The 12,219-nt window shown below is 46.9% G+C and overlaps 1 protein-coding gene across 5 annotated transcripts; it reads left to right on the forward strand.

Moving 5' to 3' along the window:
* Nucleotides 1-55: 55 nt before the first annotated feature.
* PHF5A (PHD finger protein 5A) lies at nt 56-7,208 on the forward strand. 5 transcript variants are annotated; one of them, XM_072868171.1, is made up of 5 exons: nt 56-305; nt 1,714-1,737; nt 3,195-3,361; nt 5,711-5,837; nt 6,499-7,208. In XM_072868171.1, the coding sequence occupies exons 1-5, from the start codon at nt 254-256 to the stop codon at nt 6,513-6,515; spliced, it is 387 nt and encodes a 128-aa protein (XP_072724272.1). In that variant the 5' UTR covers nt 56-253; the 3' UTR covers nt 6,516-7,208. The 5 variants fall into 5 exon arrangements, with proteins under 5 accessions (XP_072724272.1, XP_072724287.1, XP_072724267.1 ...); XM_072868186.1 differs by lacking the exon at nt 5,711-5,837 and adding an exon at nt 6,186-6,299; XM_072868166.1 differs by lacking the exon at nt 6,499-7,208 and adding an exon at nt 5,944-6,169.
* Nucleotides 7,209-12,219: the final 5,011 nt, after the last annotated feature.

Raw genomic sequence — 12,219 nt, forward strand, 5'->3', positions numbered from 1 at the left:
ACCAGCACCAAGAGGAGGGCCACCGGCCGACGCGGGTCTCCCCTGAGCGGGGGAAGGTTAACGATGGAGCGGCTCCGCGGAGAGAGTTGTCTCTGCAGCCCTCCGCGCGATCGCGCTCCGGCGTTCCCTCTCGGGGCGAGTGCTTTGGCAGGCGCTGCGCTCACCCCAGCCAGGACCGGGGCGGTGGTGGAGCGCGGGTCGGAGGTGAGCGCGCGAGGCGGCGGCGGCAGCGCCAGGCGGGTGTCGCGTCGCCATGGCCAAGCACCATCCGGACCTCATCTTCTGCCGCAAGCAGGCGGGCGTGGGTGAGTCCCGGAGGGGTCCCCCCTCACCCTCTCTCCGCTGCGAGGGGAGGGGGAGGCGCGTGGGCGTGTGTGTGCGTGCGCCGTTAGTGGCCGTTAGGCGCGCGCGTGGCCGTTAGGCCTGGCGGGGGGGAGGGGCGCGCGGCTCGCTCCTCCTTTCCTATTTTATTTAACTTTTATTTTGATGTTCTGCCGCGGTTTATGGGTTCTTCCCCCGCAGCGGGAGAGGAGGCTCTGTAAGGAGGGCTCCCGGGTCACCCTGTCCTGCGGGATGCCCCCGGGGGCCCGCCCTGACGTGCAGGTGCTCCTGGGCCTCTCTCGGTAGAGCGGAATGGCTTTAACGCGTGCGTGACCGCAGCCTCTTATTCCTCAGGTTGGGGGGAAAGGCAGATGGAGTTGATGGCTGTACCCAGAAAAAGATTATTTTCATGTACTTTACTCCTGTTGCGTTGGCCATACCAGTGCAGCCAGGAGAATGAGTTGAAGGCTTCAGCCAGCGCTGGGAGTATCTGTCTGGCTGCAAGATAAAATTGTCTTCCAGGTTATACCTGTATACAGATAATGAGCTTTGTTCTTGGCACTCGGGTCAGCATCTGCTCTGCTGAGTCTTAAAGAAGTCTTATACAAGATTAGAAGTCAAGATATCTCTTCCAGATTTTTTTCACTTCTTGGAAAAGCAAATTTAACATGTAGTTTTCTGAAAGAACTGTAAACACAAAATATTCAGCTGCGCTGTCTATAGGAAACTGCTTTTTAGAACAGTTAATGCAGCTAACAGTCTATCTATGGTGAAAATTCATTTCCAGCCTGACGAATCCCTTGACCCTCAAACTTCAGCTGACTCACTATTTAGTCTTTGTGAAGGTGGACATCTGGTCTTTAGAATTTGATATTCATGGCATTTTTCCAAGTTACTAACATCATTGTTGTGAGTTTCCTAGGCAAGTGACAAGACTTCTAAGATACGTTTAACTACCTTCCTGTTCTGAAGTGAAGAAGGTATTTGAGCTGCCTTAAATCAAATAAACACTTGATTTTTTTTTTTTTGGTCTCATTAAAACCAGTGTAAAAACTATGCTAAGACTTATGTATAGGATTTCCTTTGGTCAGGTACATTGGCTATGTTTGAAATGGAATAATGAGTGTAGGTTTTCTTACTGTCAATGGGTATCATTACGTATTCACAGTGCATCTAAACATTGATCTTGGTAAATGTCTCCAGGAGGATATATATTGTTTATGATAAATGTGTTTGTATTTATGCTCAAACTGTTTCTGTAGTTTACTTTTTAAAAAAAAAAAAGGCGGCTCACTGCAGAAGATAATTATTTGACATTCAAGTTTGTAGTTACTTATATTTTTCTCCTGCTTCTGCCTCAAATAATTTTTTTTCTTCTTTTTCTTCTTACAGCAATCGGAAGACTTTGTGAAAAATGTAAGTATAGCTTCTACATATAGTTGCTTGAGAACATGGTGTTGTGGCTAGAGCATATAGTTTGGATTTGGGGATTGGATTCTATTTTTGCTTTAACCACAAACGTGATATTACCTTTTGAGATGGGAAGAGTTACTTGTGTATTGCAAGTGTAAATCAATGAATACTTACAAAGTTACACGCTTAAATAGATTTCACATAAATGCATGCTGTTCTAAAGCATATGCTGCCAGCATTTTCAGTAGCTGAAGCTACAGTGACTTCTTGATTGGTTCCTTGTAATCTGTAATACAAAATGATCAGCCTGATCATTTCAAAAATGAAAAAAAGGGGAAAAAAATGCATTTTTGGAATCTGACTTCTTCACACCTTGAGGAAGGTTCTCTTCAGCAGAAGGTTCTCTGTTATTCTAGGAGAATAAGAAATGGGGGGGGGAACATCTAGAGTTAGACCAGAAAAAAACCCGCAGAATCAAATGCCAGTGCTCAACTGTAGAAGGGAAGAAAGAGTATGATCTGTCATTAGATCCTTGTAGGGGAACAGAACAAATAAGATGACTAGTTCACGACTCAAAAATAGTATGAAAGTAACCAAAGTGGGGAGAAACACAGTCTGAAGCAACAAGATTGTTTTCAAGAGCACTTAGCAGTGAAACGGATTCCCATTGGTAGTAGTTGAGGGCTGTTGTGCTGGAGATTTAAGAACAGGTTAGATGCACTGTTTGTGGGAGTCAGGATTAGATGCCTTGGGAACTGGTAATAGGATATGAAGCCTTTCATCCCTAGGTCAGTGTTTTGGATAAGGTCCAGCACAGCAGAGCCTGTTAATGGCATCTGATGGCTGTTTGCCTGTATGATATGAGTACTTGAGTTTCACTCAGTTCCTCGTGAGAAAGCAAGAGCAACTTTTGTGAAATGGCTGTTTATGCCAGTTTGCCCTTTCTTTGGCCTTCTCACAGATGAAGGATTAAAAGGACCACGAGTACAATCTCTTATCTCATCTCTTTGAGGATAGTAACTCCAGACTTTTGTTGATGTGGCACTGTGGGAGAAGCTTACACTGCTGCTTCTGTGTAGGTAAGGACGCTAGTCCTGTCAGTCCAGCATTTTTTCACAAGTGAAAAATTCAGGAAAAGTTCTAGAGTAAAAGTAATGGTATGATCTAAGCTGGTGTTGGCTTATCACAAACGTGACTTTGGGTTTCTTCTTTGATTGTGGAATGCATTATTTAAAAAAAAAAAAAAAAGAACTGAAATATTGCAGGCTACTGGCCCTTATTCTTCTCAAGTCTGTGTGCAAATACAAAGTTTCACCCTGTGCCTGCAAAATGAATTTCTGTGGTTCAGTTGTATTGTCTTTGAGCGTACAGGCAAGTTCCTTGACTAGGAAGCTTTTTCTCTTCTGTGTGGGAGTGGAGAAAAGGACGTTCTGTAACCAAAGGCTCTGCTGTACTTGCAGGTGATGGCAAATGCGTGATCTGTGACTCCTATGTGCGGCCCTGCACTCTCGTGCGCATATGTGATGAGTGTAACTACGGCTCGTACCAAGGGCGCTGTGTGATCTGCGGAGGTCCAGGAGTGTCTGATGCCTACTACTGCAAGGAGTGTACCATCCAGGAAAAAGATGTATGTTATCATACAGTCTCCTGTTGAATTGGTTATGTCTTTATTTAGTAGCCATGCTTATCTTTGAGGAGCCTGGAGCTGGTGTTGGAACAGGGGTTCCGCAACCAATATTGGCACTGGTTTTCATTACCTCATACCTTTCTTCCCCTGTTGGTAGTTCCCTGTGTTTGCAAAGCATTTTGAAGTATCGTATTTTGAGGTTTCGTAACTCTCTTCATCCCGAAGGATCTCTGACTACTTTGCACTGCACACTCACAGTTCACTTCCTCCCCACACTGCTTGTTACAGCTTGAAGTTGCTGTCTTGCTAGATCTCTCAGCCTAGGTTTTATCAGGGTCAGAGATATTCCAGACACTGCAAAGGCTGTGGTAGGAGCAGCTCCTCACTAGAAGTCCATTATGAACCACTGACCAAGGGTGCGTACAGTACTGTAAGGCCTATGGAGTCACCACCTGTGTTTTACTTTGTATTCCAACATAAAGCTAGATCTTAGTGTCCTGTGTCTGCACTACTAATGCAGTCTGCACGCTGTCTGTGTTTTACAAGTTTAAAGTTTCTTGTATAATTTCAGTGGGATATGATTTAATTTTTTTTTTTTTCTTTTCTGGAATGGCCTATATTGTAGACATCTCTTTTTCTGCCAACACTTTTTGGTGTAATGATCCCTTATTTCTATAGTCAGTGCTGTTTAATCTTCTTGTGCTGAAAGATAGCCACTGCGCATATGAAGGGAGGCAGCTGTTCACCCCTGGTAAGGTATTTGTTAATATCCAACACAACGAGTGCAGGACATGAAGAGCTCCAAATGAAGTGGTAGAAAGACCTTAGGGAGAATCAAGAACATGACGCTTACAGTTGCAATATCCCCAGAATACTGACCTGATAGCTGTGAGAGTGTCTGTTAAAGGTTGTTTCGGTTTTGGTGCTTTGCAAATGCCATTTCCAGCATACCCTGATGACAGTGGAGAATATGCTGAGAGAATGGTTCAGATTGATTTAGAGGAACATGCTCAGCTGAGTGAGTTGCTGGTTTAATTCTCTGCAGTGCCTACATTTTCTCTAGAGACCTGCAGCTAAATTCTGGACAGGGGCAAGTCCTTGTCTGAATTTAGTCATTAGATCTGACAGGTCCATAATCTTTCTTAGTATCTAAGTATGGATATAAGTGCTGTGATGGTGGTGCTGCCTCCTGCTTTAGAAATGCTGTGAGAAACAGTAGTTTTGTTCGCTTGCCTTTGGAACCAAGACACCTGGCTTGATATGTCATGAGTAAAATAGTCTTGGTTTTATTTTTACCAGTTCATATTGATTCCCAACAGGTATTTTTTCAAAACCTAAGCTCACCTGTAGCTTATGATGTCTGGTTCAGGTCTGAAATAGCCAGCTGCTCTGCAAGGGAGGATTGTAGAAAACATAGAGCTGGAGGAGCAGGAGAATGATAAGTCAGAACTGAGGTATTCTGACAGCTGGGTGAAGGCTGCAGTGGGTGAAGACAGTTGCTCTGTACCAGCAAACTGAAATGTTAGGGATTATTACAGATGTGAAGTTGCAGATCTGAAACAGCAGGTTTGACATGATTGACTTGCAGGATTGAAAAGTGCTGGCACAGGTGCAGATGCCCGGAATGAGAACAGTTGTGTGCCGCCTGTCACAATTATGGTAGCTAGTGCTGAAGTGAATAAGAAAAGCAGATGGACAGAGGTACCTGAAGCTCTAACACTCCAAGGTTTCAGTAACAGCACTTCCTCAGGGAAAGAATTAAAAAGATAGTGAAGCAAGAAAGCAAACCCTAAAATGGAGGGAGGAGGTGGAACGCTGTTGGGCACGAGGCAAAGGGCCTGGTTACTCTTGGTTTGTTTGTTCTGATGGAGGGAGGAATGAGGTATTGTTTCACCTCACTTCTCTCTGTGGGTAAGGGCCAAAATTCTGCCATGTTACCCAGGACAGCTCTGAGTTGCAAAAAGTAATCTTTTACTGGGGACAGGAGCATGCTCTTGTGCTGCCTCCTTAGGAGGAGGTGGAAGAATGAACAGAGCTCTGCAATAATACTGTCAAGATTGTCACAGACTCCCCGGATCGTGGGAGGCAAGGCTTGGAAAAGTCCTTCTATTGAGGTTCAAAATCAAATAAGGAGACAATAGCTAGATACGGGTTGTGGCAGGTGTATGGGGGAGGGATGATGGTTTTTCCCCCCCTCTCCTGTTATTTCTACCATGCAGACCCTCCCCGCCGGGTTGCATCTCCTGCACAGGAGCAGGTATTGGTGGGGCAGCTTGGGTGCAGTTTCTACAGCGGCTGACATCTGCCCAGAGGCTTTCTAAATCTAATCCACTCGGGCTTACACAACAGCCAAGGACACGTGTTCCTCTGCCTGCTGGAACCCTCACAGCTGCTGTTGCCAGCCACAACATTTTGCCCTTAAGAGTTATGCAGATGCTGGACTCAGATGGCCCAAGGACAAATGGCACACCGAGAGGTACATCTCTGATTTGTGTTTGCAACCACACCTCTAAGGTGGGTCTCCCCTGCTCCCCTTCTTGCTTTTTTTTGTGGCTTTTTTCTCACCGTCCTCTGGAATTCAGGTATAAGAACTTATCCATGTAGCTGCTGTGAATAGCTGTCCTCTCCCAAGATGACCATACAGCCTCTGCAGTAATCAATCCAGGATGCAGGAAATCTGAGATTCAGTTCTGCTGTCACAGCTGAGAGGGGTCCCTAAACACGAGAATGGCTTGGTGACATCTAAAGCAACAAGATTCTTTTTGGCTAAGGAGGGGAAAGGTTATTCCTCTGGGCCCTATCAATCCTTTGTATCCTAATTTAGAAAGAATCCAATCTTGAGGCTCTGAGCATCCTTTTCATTAAGCTGCTGATGTTATACGAGCTGTTTTCCATCTTCACCCTGAGGAAGAGAATATCCTAGAGTGATGTTAAAAAGGTATCCATCCTCTTCTCTGTTCCACTCTCTTACTGGTAGTAACCAGAATTGGAGGGCAATTTGTCTGCACAGATGTTCGAAATGCGTCTTAAGGATGGGGTGAGGAGCATGGGACCTGAGAACCTGCTTAGACCAGTGTAAGTGATGATGATGTTCTGTTTGCCCATTTCCTAACTTACATCCTCTTTTCTTCTTACAGAGAGATGGTTGCCCTAAGATTGTCAACCTGGGCAGTTCCAAGACAGATCTCTTCTATGAAAGGAAAAAGTATGGCTTCAAGAAGAGGTGATCCTATCTGTACGTGGCTACACCTCCTGTCGGGTTGGCAAGAGGGTCTTGGAACATCTCTGGACTTTACTATTGAAAACCGGTTGATTATTTTTTTTCTAAAGCAGTACAAATTCAGTAGTATACTTGGGGTTGGAGAAGTAACAGACTGAGTGGGGACTGAAACCTGATCAGAACTGACTATCAGAAAGAGCAAATGAGGATTACTGTCTCTTGACTTTTCAGAAGCTCTGCTAGTAGCTGCCCCAGCTTGCTATAAAAATCCTGGTGGGCAAGTATTTACACATGGGGGAGACCAGCTCAGTAAAAAGCAAGTGCCATTTTTGGTGCGGGGAAACACCTTGCGGTTGTTCTTACCAGGCCTCTTCTCAATTGTTTGAAATCGCCCCATACATCAGTATTGAAGAACAGAGCGCCAATCCCATATGTCAGCTCCGCCCTGCCTCCCTTCCTCCAGTATATTTCCATGCTGCCCTGTTTTGTAAGGAACCTGCTCATGGCTGGTGCCTTCCTAGGGAGAGCGCAGCTGTTCCATGTTTTCTTTGACAGATTAATCCAAGGTCCTTTCTTGTAACTATTTCTGTAGGATGCATACCAATAAAGCTTCTTCTTTTGTTTTTATTTTTTTGTATAACAAGGATTTCTCTCCAGCTCATTCTGTGCCTAGCCTCTCTGGAGCTTTCTGGGGACATGCAGGATTAGCCCAGCTAGAACTGCACAATGGGTTATCTGGTTTCTGACAGTGTCTGCTTATGGCCATGTGACCTTGCTGCAAGGAGCTTCAGGGAATGGCTGTCGCTTTTGTCTGCCTGTGATCCCAGCCACTGATCATTTTGTCCCGTAGCGTGAGGATCGCTGAGCTTGTAACCCTTATCCTGGCTAATACGGCTGTGGATGTTGTTTCACCATGCAAACATCCAATCCCTTTCTAAAACCTACTAAGCTATTTGACTTGCTATCCTGTTCTTGTGAATAAGTTAAAGCCTTCCCTGCTGTAACTGGAAACCAACTATTGTGTTCTAGGCTATTAGCCATATGCATGCTGAAAACCAGAGGCTGCTTGTTTGTCAAATACCAGCACAGGCTAAAAGCAGTCTGTTGGCTCAGCAGAGATCTGGGAACGGGCGCCTTTATGCAGAGGTGGAACTGAGTTCCCTACTAGTGTGTGCGCTCCTGAGATGGTTAAATTAGAGTCCTAGCTCAGCGTGCCCTGTAGTCCTTAAAGTCTTCATAGTCTGAGCAGAGTGCGCGCTACAGTAACGGGATTCTCTTTGCGCAGTCTTGGGGTGCAGAGCCTGTTTTGTGCCCCTTCCAGGATTTCGGTTGTTCCCCTGAGGTTAGTACTGATTCCTCTAACTCCTCTCTGGCTTAAATGCCTCTTCTACCTGCTCCAGCCACTTAGGTGTTTTGGATAAGAGTGAAAACAAGCAGACAAGTTGTGATCATCCTTCCCTTAAAAGTCATTTCTTCCTGCTGCGGCTGGCTTTAGCTATGACTGGTCCTACAGCTATCTCAGCTGCTCCTCCCTCTCCTCCCCCTATCTACTAATTATGTCAGGTTTCTCTTCCAAGCTTTTTGCAGTGCTGAGAGTATCTCTATGTCTTCTTCCCTGCACCATGGTTCCCTTACACAGCTTCTGGTTAATTTTTACTAATGTGGATGCCATTTGCCAAGATGTTCAGAGCAAACTGGTTCTTTGGTTCCAGCAAACACACTCTCTCAAAGGAATTCTACCTGAATAAGCAGCTGCCTCTTGCTCCTGACTTGGAGGCCCATGTCAGAGCCATTATCAGCTGTGTTAAATTCTGTATTTCTTTAAAAGCAGGGCATGACATGCAGATTTTTTTGTACCTGGAACTTTATCACTTCAACCAGAATTTATCATTTGCTCTCAGGCCACCCAAGTTATCACATTAGGAATGCAGAAGGTTTATACGTTGGTTTTTTTTTTCTTTCCGGGAAGTTTCTAAGATAACAAAAGTTGTTCGGGGAAGGTAGAGGAAAATGAAGTTTGAATTATTTCTTTTGTCTCAGAGTTATTGCCCCAGGTGCAGGGACCCCTAGAAGATCTAATTTTAGAGTAGCCCATGTTCCTGACCATTTAGCAGGATCAGTCAGGCAGGGGTTGCTATAGAGATACGAGTGTCCCCATCCCTTCCCCCACCCCCAAAAACGGCTGAGCATACTTACTTTCTTGGCACTCCAGATGCCCCCAAACTGACCGCTGGGTCTATCAGTCTGCGTTCTGGCAGCAATGAGAGTTAAGCTGCCATTTCTAGTTGTTCTGAGTCACTGGGCAGGTGGAGAGAGGGAGGGACAGGCTTTTTCCCCTTTGCCTTGTTTGCTCAGACAGCTCTGGGGAGAATGCCAAATGCTGCTGGTGCTCAGATCAGTTCAGTGCCGCTGCCTTTCTGGTACTTTCAGAGCATGGACGGGACATTGCCTTGAAGCTGCTAATTCAGACAAGGGTAAGGGATACAGTTGGGTAGCCCAGAAAAACAGCCTTGCTGGCGTGGTAATGATTTCTGTTCACCAGCAAATGAAACCCAAGCAGGGCCCTTAGAAAAGTGCAATATTTCTTACCTAAATAGATTTTAAAGTACTTGTCCAGTAGAAGGAGATTTCCTGGCAGTACTGGAGACCAGAGCACATGCTAAAAGGGCGAGCTTCCCTGCAGGGGGGGAGTGAGACAAGACATGTCCTGCTACTGTGTGCCTGCCAAGCTCTGGAAGGGCTTCATCAGACCTTGGAGTCTTAAGCAGCCTGAGTCAGGGGCTCCCTGGCTGCCAGCTGTGAAGCACTTGCATGACAACTGCAAGGAAGGGTGGGAGGGATGGCTGCGTCTCTGTGGCAGCTGAACCCCCGTGGTGCTGCCTGCAAATCGTAATTGCATTGCATGGAGCTAAATGTGTCTTCCTGCCATTACTTTTCTAGGTAGGGTTGTCGCTTTTTTTTCTTTTTTAATCAAAAGGATGTTATGTAATAAGTAAAAAAAATCCCTCTATTTCAAATATTTACACTGGTGGGGGGGGACATGGGACCTCTTGGCCTATTAAGTAATTGGCCTCTTTGTTGCCAGTACTAACAAGGCATTGCCGTGTTCTGAAATGTAGATGTTCCCTGTTGCACAACTCTTCAGATCAACTACCAGCCACAGCTACAACCGAGCTCAGCAAATAGCTCCGTAACACACCTCTGGTCCTTTGAATCATCTAGACCTTCTCTTGACAAAGCCCTTGAGCCCGAAGCGTTACCTTTCTTTAAAAAAACCCAAAGGTGGGCAAAGACCTGTGAGCTTTCCCCGCAGGAGCTGCATAGACAAAATCCTGCTTCTGGAACCTTATCTGCACAGGAGCTGTTATTTTCTCATTACGGGCATCAGCTGGAGATGTTGTTTGCCTGTTTCAATAGCAGGAAAGAATTTTTCATTTCCTTGAGGTTGTCATGTGACTTGAATGTCAAGAGGATTCAGGGTATGGTGGTGTTAATTACACCCGATTATAACCTGACTGCCCTTCCTTGGCATTAAATAACCCAGCAAAACGAGCTCTGTCCCGTTGGCCTGGCGATTCCTTCCCTCCCTGCGCACACATGATTCGGTAGCTTTGCTTTGACGTAATAGCCAAATGGCTGAGAATGCGTGAGCGGATACTGTGACAGAATTCCTCTGCCTGCATGTGTACCAGGGCGATGCGATAATTAAAGGAGCACGGTCAAGGCGCAAGTATTTTAAAGAGCCCTAATGTGTAACACCCTCATAGTAACACCTTATTAAAACAACAATAGAATTTTAGAAATGTAATGGCCTTTTTTTCTTAACAATGCTAAAAATAGCGCAGTCATTTTAATTTCCTGATCTCTGGCTGACAGCGTGATTTTTGTTTCCAGCAAAGCAAGGGAGTATTAGGAAAAAAAAGCGTTCTTTTGTAACTAAATTCCTTTTAAACTAGGAGTGATGAAAATAAGGCTGCTCATAATAGATCTCATAAATCTTCCCCTTCTCTTCCTCCCCCTTCCCCTGCAGAAGAAAAAACAACTTCAAAAGTTGTTGAGGGGTTTTTTTTGTTTTTTTTTTAATCTGTGAGAAAATGAGCAAGGACGGCTGCTGTAGTACTGTGGCTAGGAAGGACAGCATTAACAAATTCCTTATCGCGTGGTGTTGACTGCCTTTTGAAGGAGCCCTTGTCAGTGGCAAAGGCAGTACCTAAGGTAAAGGGTTCCTGAGTGAGAGAGGACAAACCAAACCCAGAAAGATGCTGAGGATCTTTGTGGAAACGGGGCAAGAGAGGAACTTTGTATTTTTGCACTTAGGAGACGGTTGCTACGGAGAAGTATTTAACCAGAGGGCACGGAGCAGCTTGGGAAGCGTCTGTGGTCTTTGTCCCTTTTGGAAATGGCTGATAAATTAAACATTCAAGCGTAACTCTGTATTACTGAGAAGATCCCATTCCAAGATGGAATGTGACTCCACGATGGGATTGTTCTCTGGAATTCTTCAGAACCAAGACAAACGGGACATTTCATGGGCCAGGCAAGCTACCCCCGCTGCAACAGGGATTGCGGTAGCACTTTGGTCACCGAGACCGTCTCTCCCTCCCTGGTCTGCTTGTATCAGCTCTGAGGAAGATGTCTGACACGTGTCTGGGAGAGCCTGGAAATGCCGTTCTTGGTGTCCCTTCCACTTGTTTGGAGCTTTACTCGGATCAAAAGCTGCCTTACATGTGGGCAGCGAGAGCCCTTTGCAAGCGGTGTCTGTCCAAGGTGATGGCCTTGGACCATAAAATACATGGCCTGCGGGTGCCTGTAGGGATTTTCTTCATTTCCCTCAGAACTAGTAGTAGGTCTGGTTTAAAATACAGAGCGCGGAGCTGTGTGTGCTGGCAGCTAGAGCCCTTTAAATGCGTATGGTGATATTGTACGTGAGAAAAATACAGCCCCCCCTGTAACACTTCCCCTTGTGTGGCTGCTTTAGGTGACTTTGTAACCACACCCGGGTGTCTCCTACCCCAAAGCAAGTGCACTTGTTTTTTCTTCATTGTTGAGGTTTGCAGAATAAAAAGCCGTGTGGAGCTAGGTGAGTGCCTTCAGCTTGCTAGTGGGCGGCTGAGGCTCAGCCTTTGGGGGTGCAGGTGCCTGCCGTCTGCCCGTGACCCGGACGGGCGCCTGGGTGGCCCCGGGGACGGTCATCTCCGTGGCTGTCCTTCCCCAGGGCAGCACGCAACCCCCGCCTTGCACCAGCCACGGCGCCGGCTTACATAACGGCTCTCCCGGCCGCTACGGCGACGGCGGGCGAGGCCCGCCCGGCCCGGCCCGGCCCGGCCGGAGCCCTCGAACACCCCGCGGTGCGGGACGGGGGCGGCCAAGCGGGGTCAGGCCGCCGCCGCCCTGGCGACTACAACTCCCGGCAGCCCCCGCGCCGCGCCCGTCACCGCCCCCCTGCGCACACCCCCTTCGGCTCACTGGCTGAGGCAGCGCACCAATCCGAAGGCGCCGCCGGGCCCGGCTAGCCAATGGGAAGGCTGTTGCTAACACGCCGCAGTTATTTTTAGCACGGCCGCCGCTCGCGCACCTTGCGGGTCCCTCGCCGCGGCCGGGCCGGGCTGGCCCGGCCCTCCGCTGAAGGCGGAGGCGC

Source organism: Ciconia boyciana, chromosome 1 (assembly GCF_034638445.1).
Source record: "Ciconia boyciana chromosome 1, ASM3463844v1, whole genome shotgun sequence".
Classification (NCBI taxonomy): Eukaryota; Metazoa; Chordata; class Aves; order Ciconiiformes; family Ciconiidae; genus Ciconia; species Ciconia boyciana.

Excerpts from the sequence above, each read along its gene's own strand:
- PHF5A (XM_072868166.1), top strand. The coding sequence starts at position 254 with ATGGCCAAGCACCATCCGGACCTCATCTTCTGCCGCAAGCAGGCGGGC. Across the intron at positions 1,738-3,194 it reads CGGAAGACTTTGTGAAAAAT|GTGATGGCAAATGCGTGATC; the intron begins GTAAGTATAGCT and ends CTGTACTTGCAG. Across the intron at positions 5,838-5,943 it reads GACAAATGGCACACCGAGAG|GTATAAGAACTTATCCATGT; the intron begins GTACATCTCTGA and ends TCTGGAATTCAG.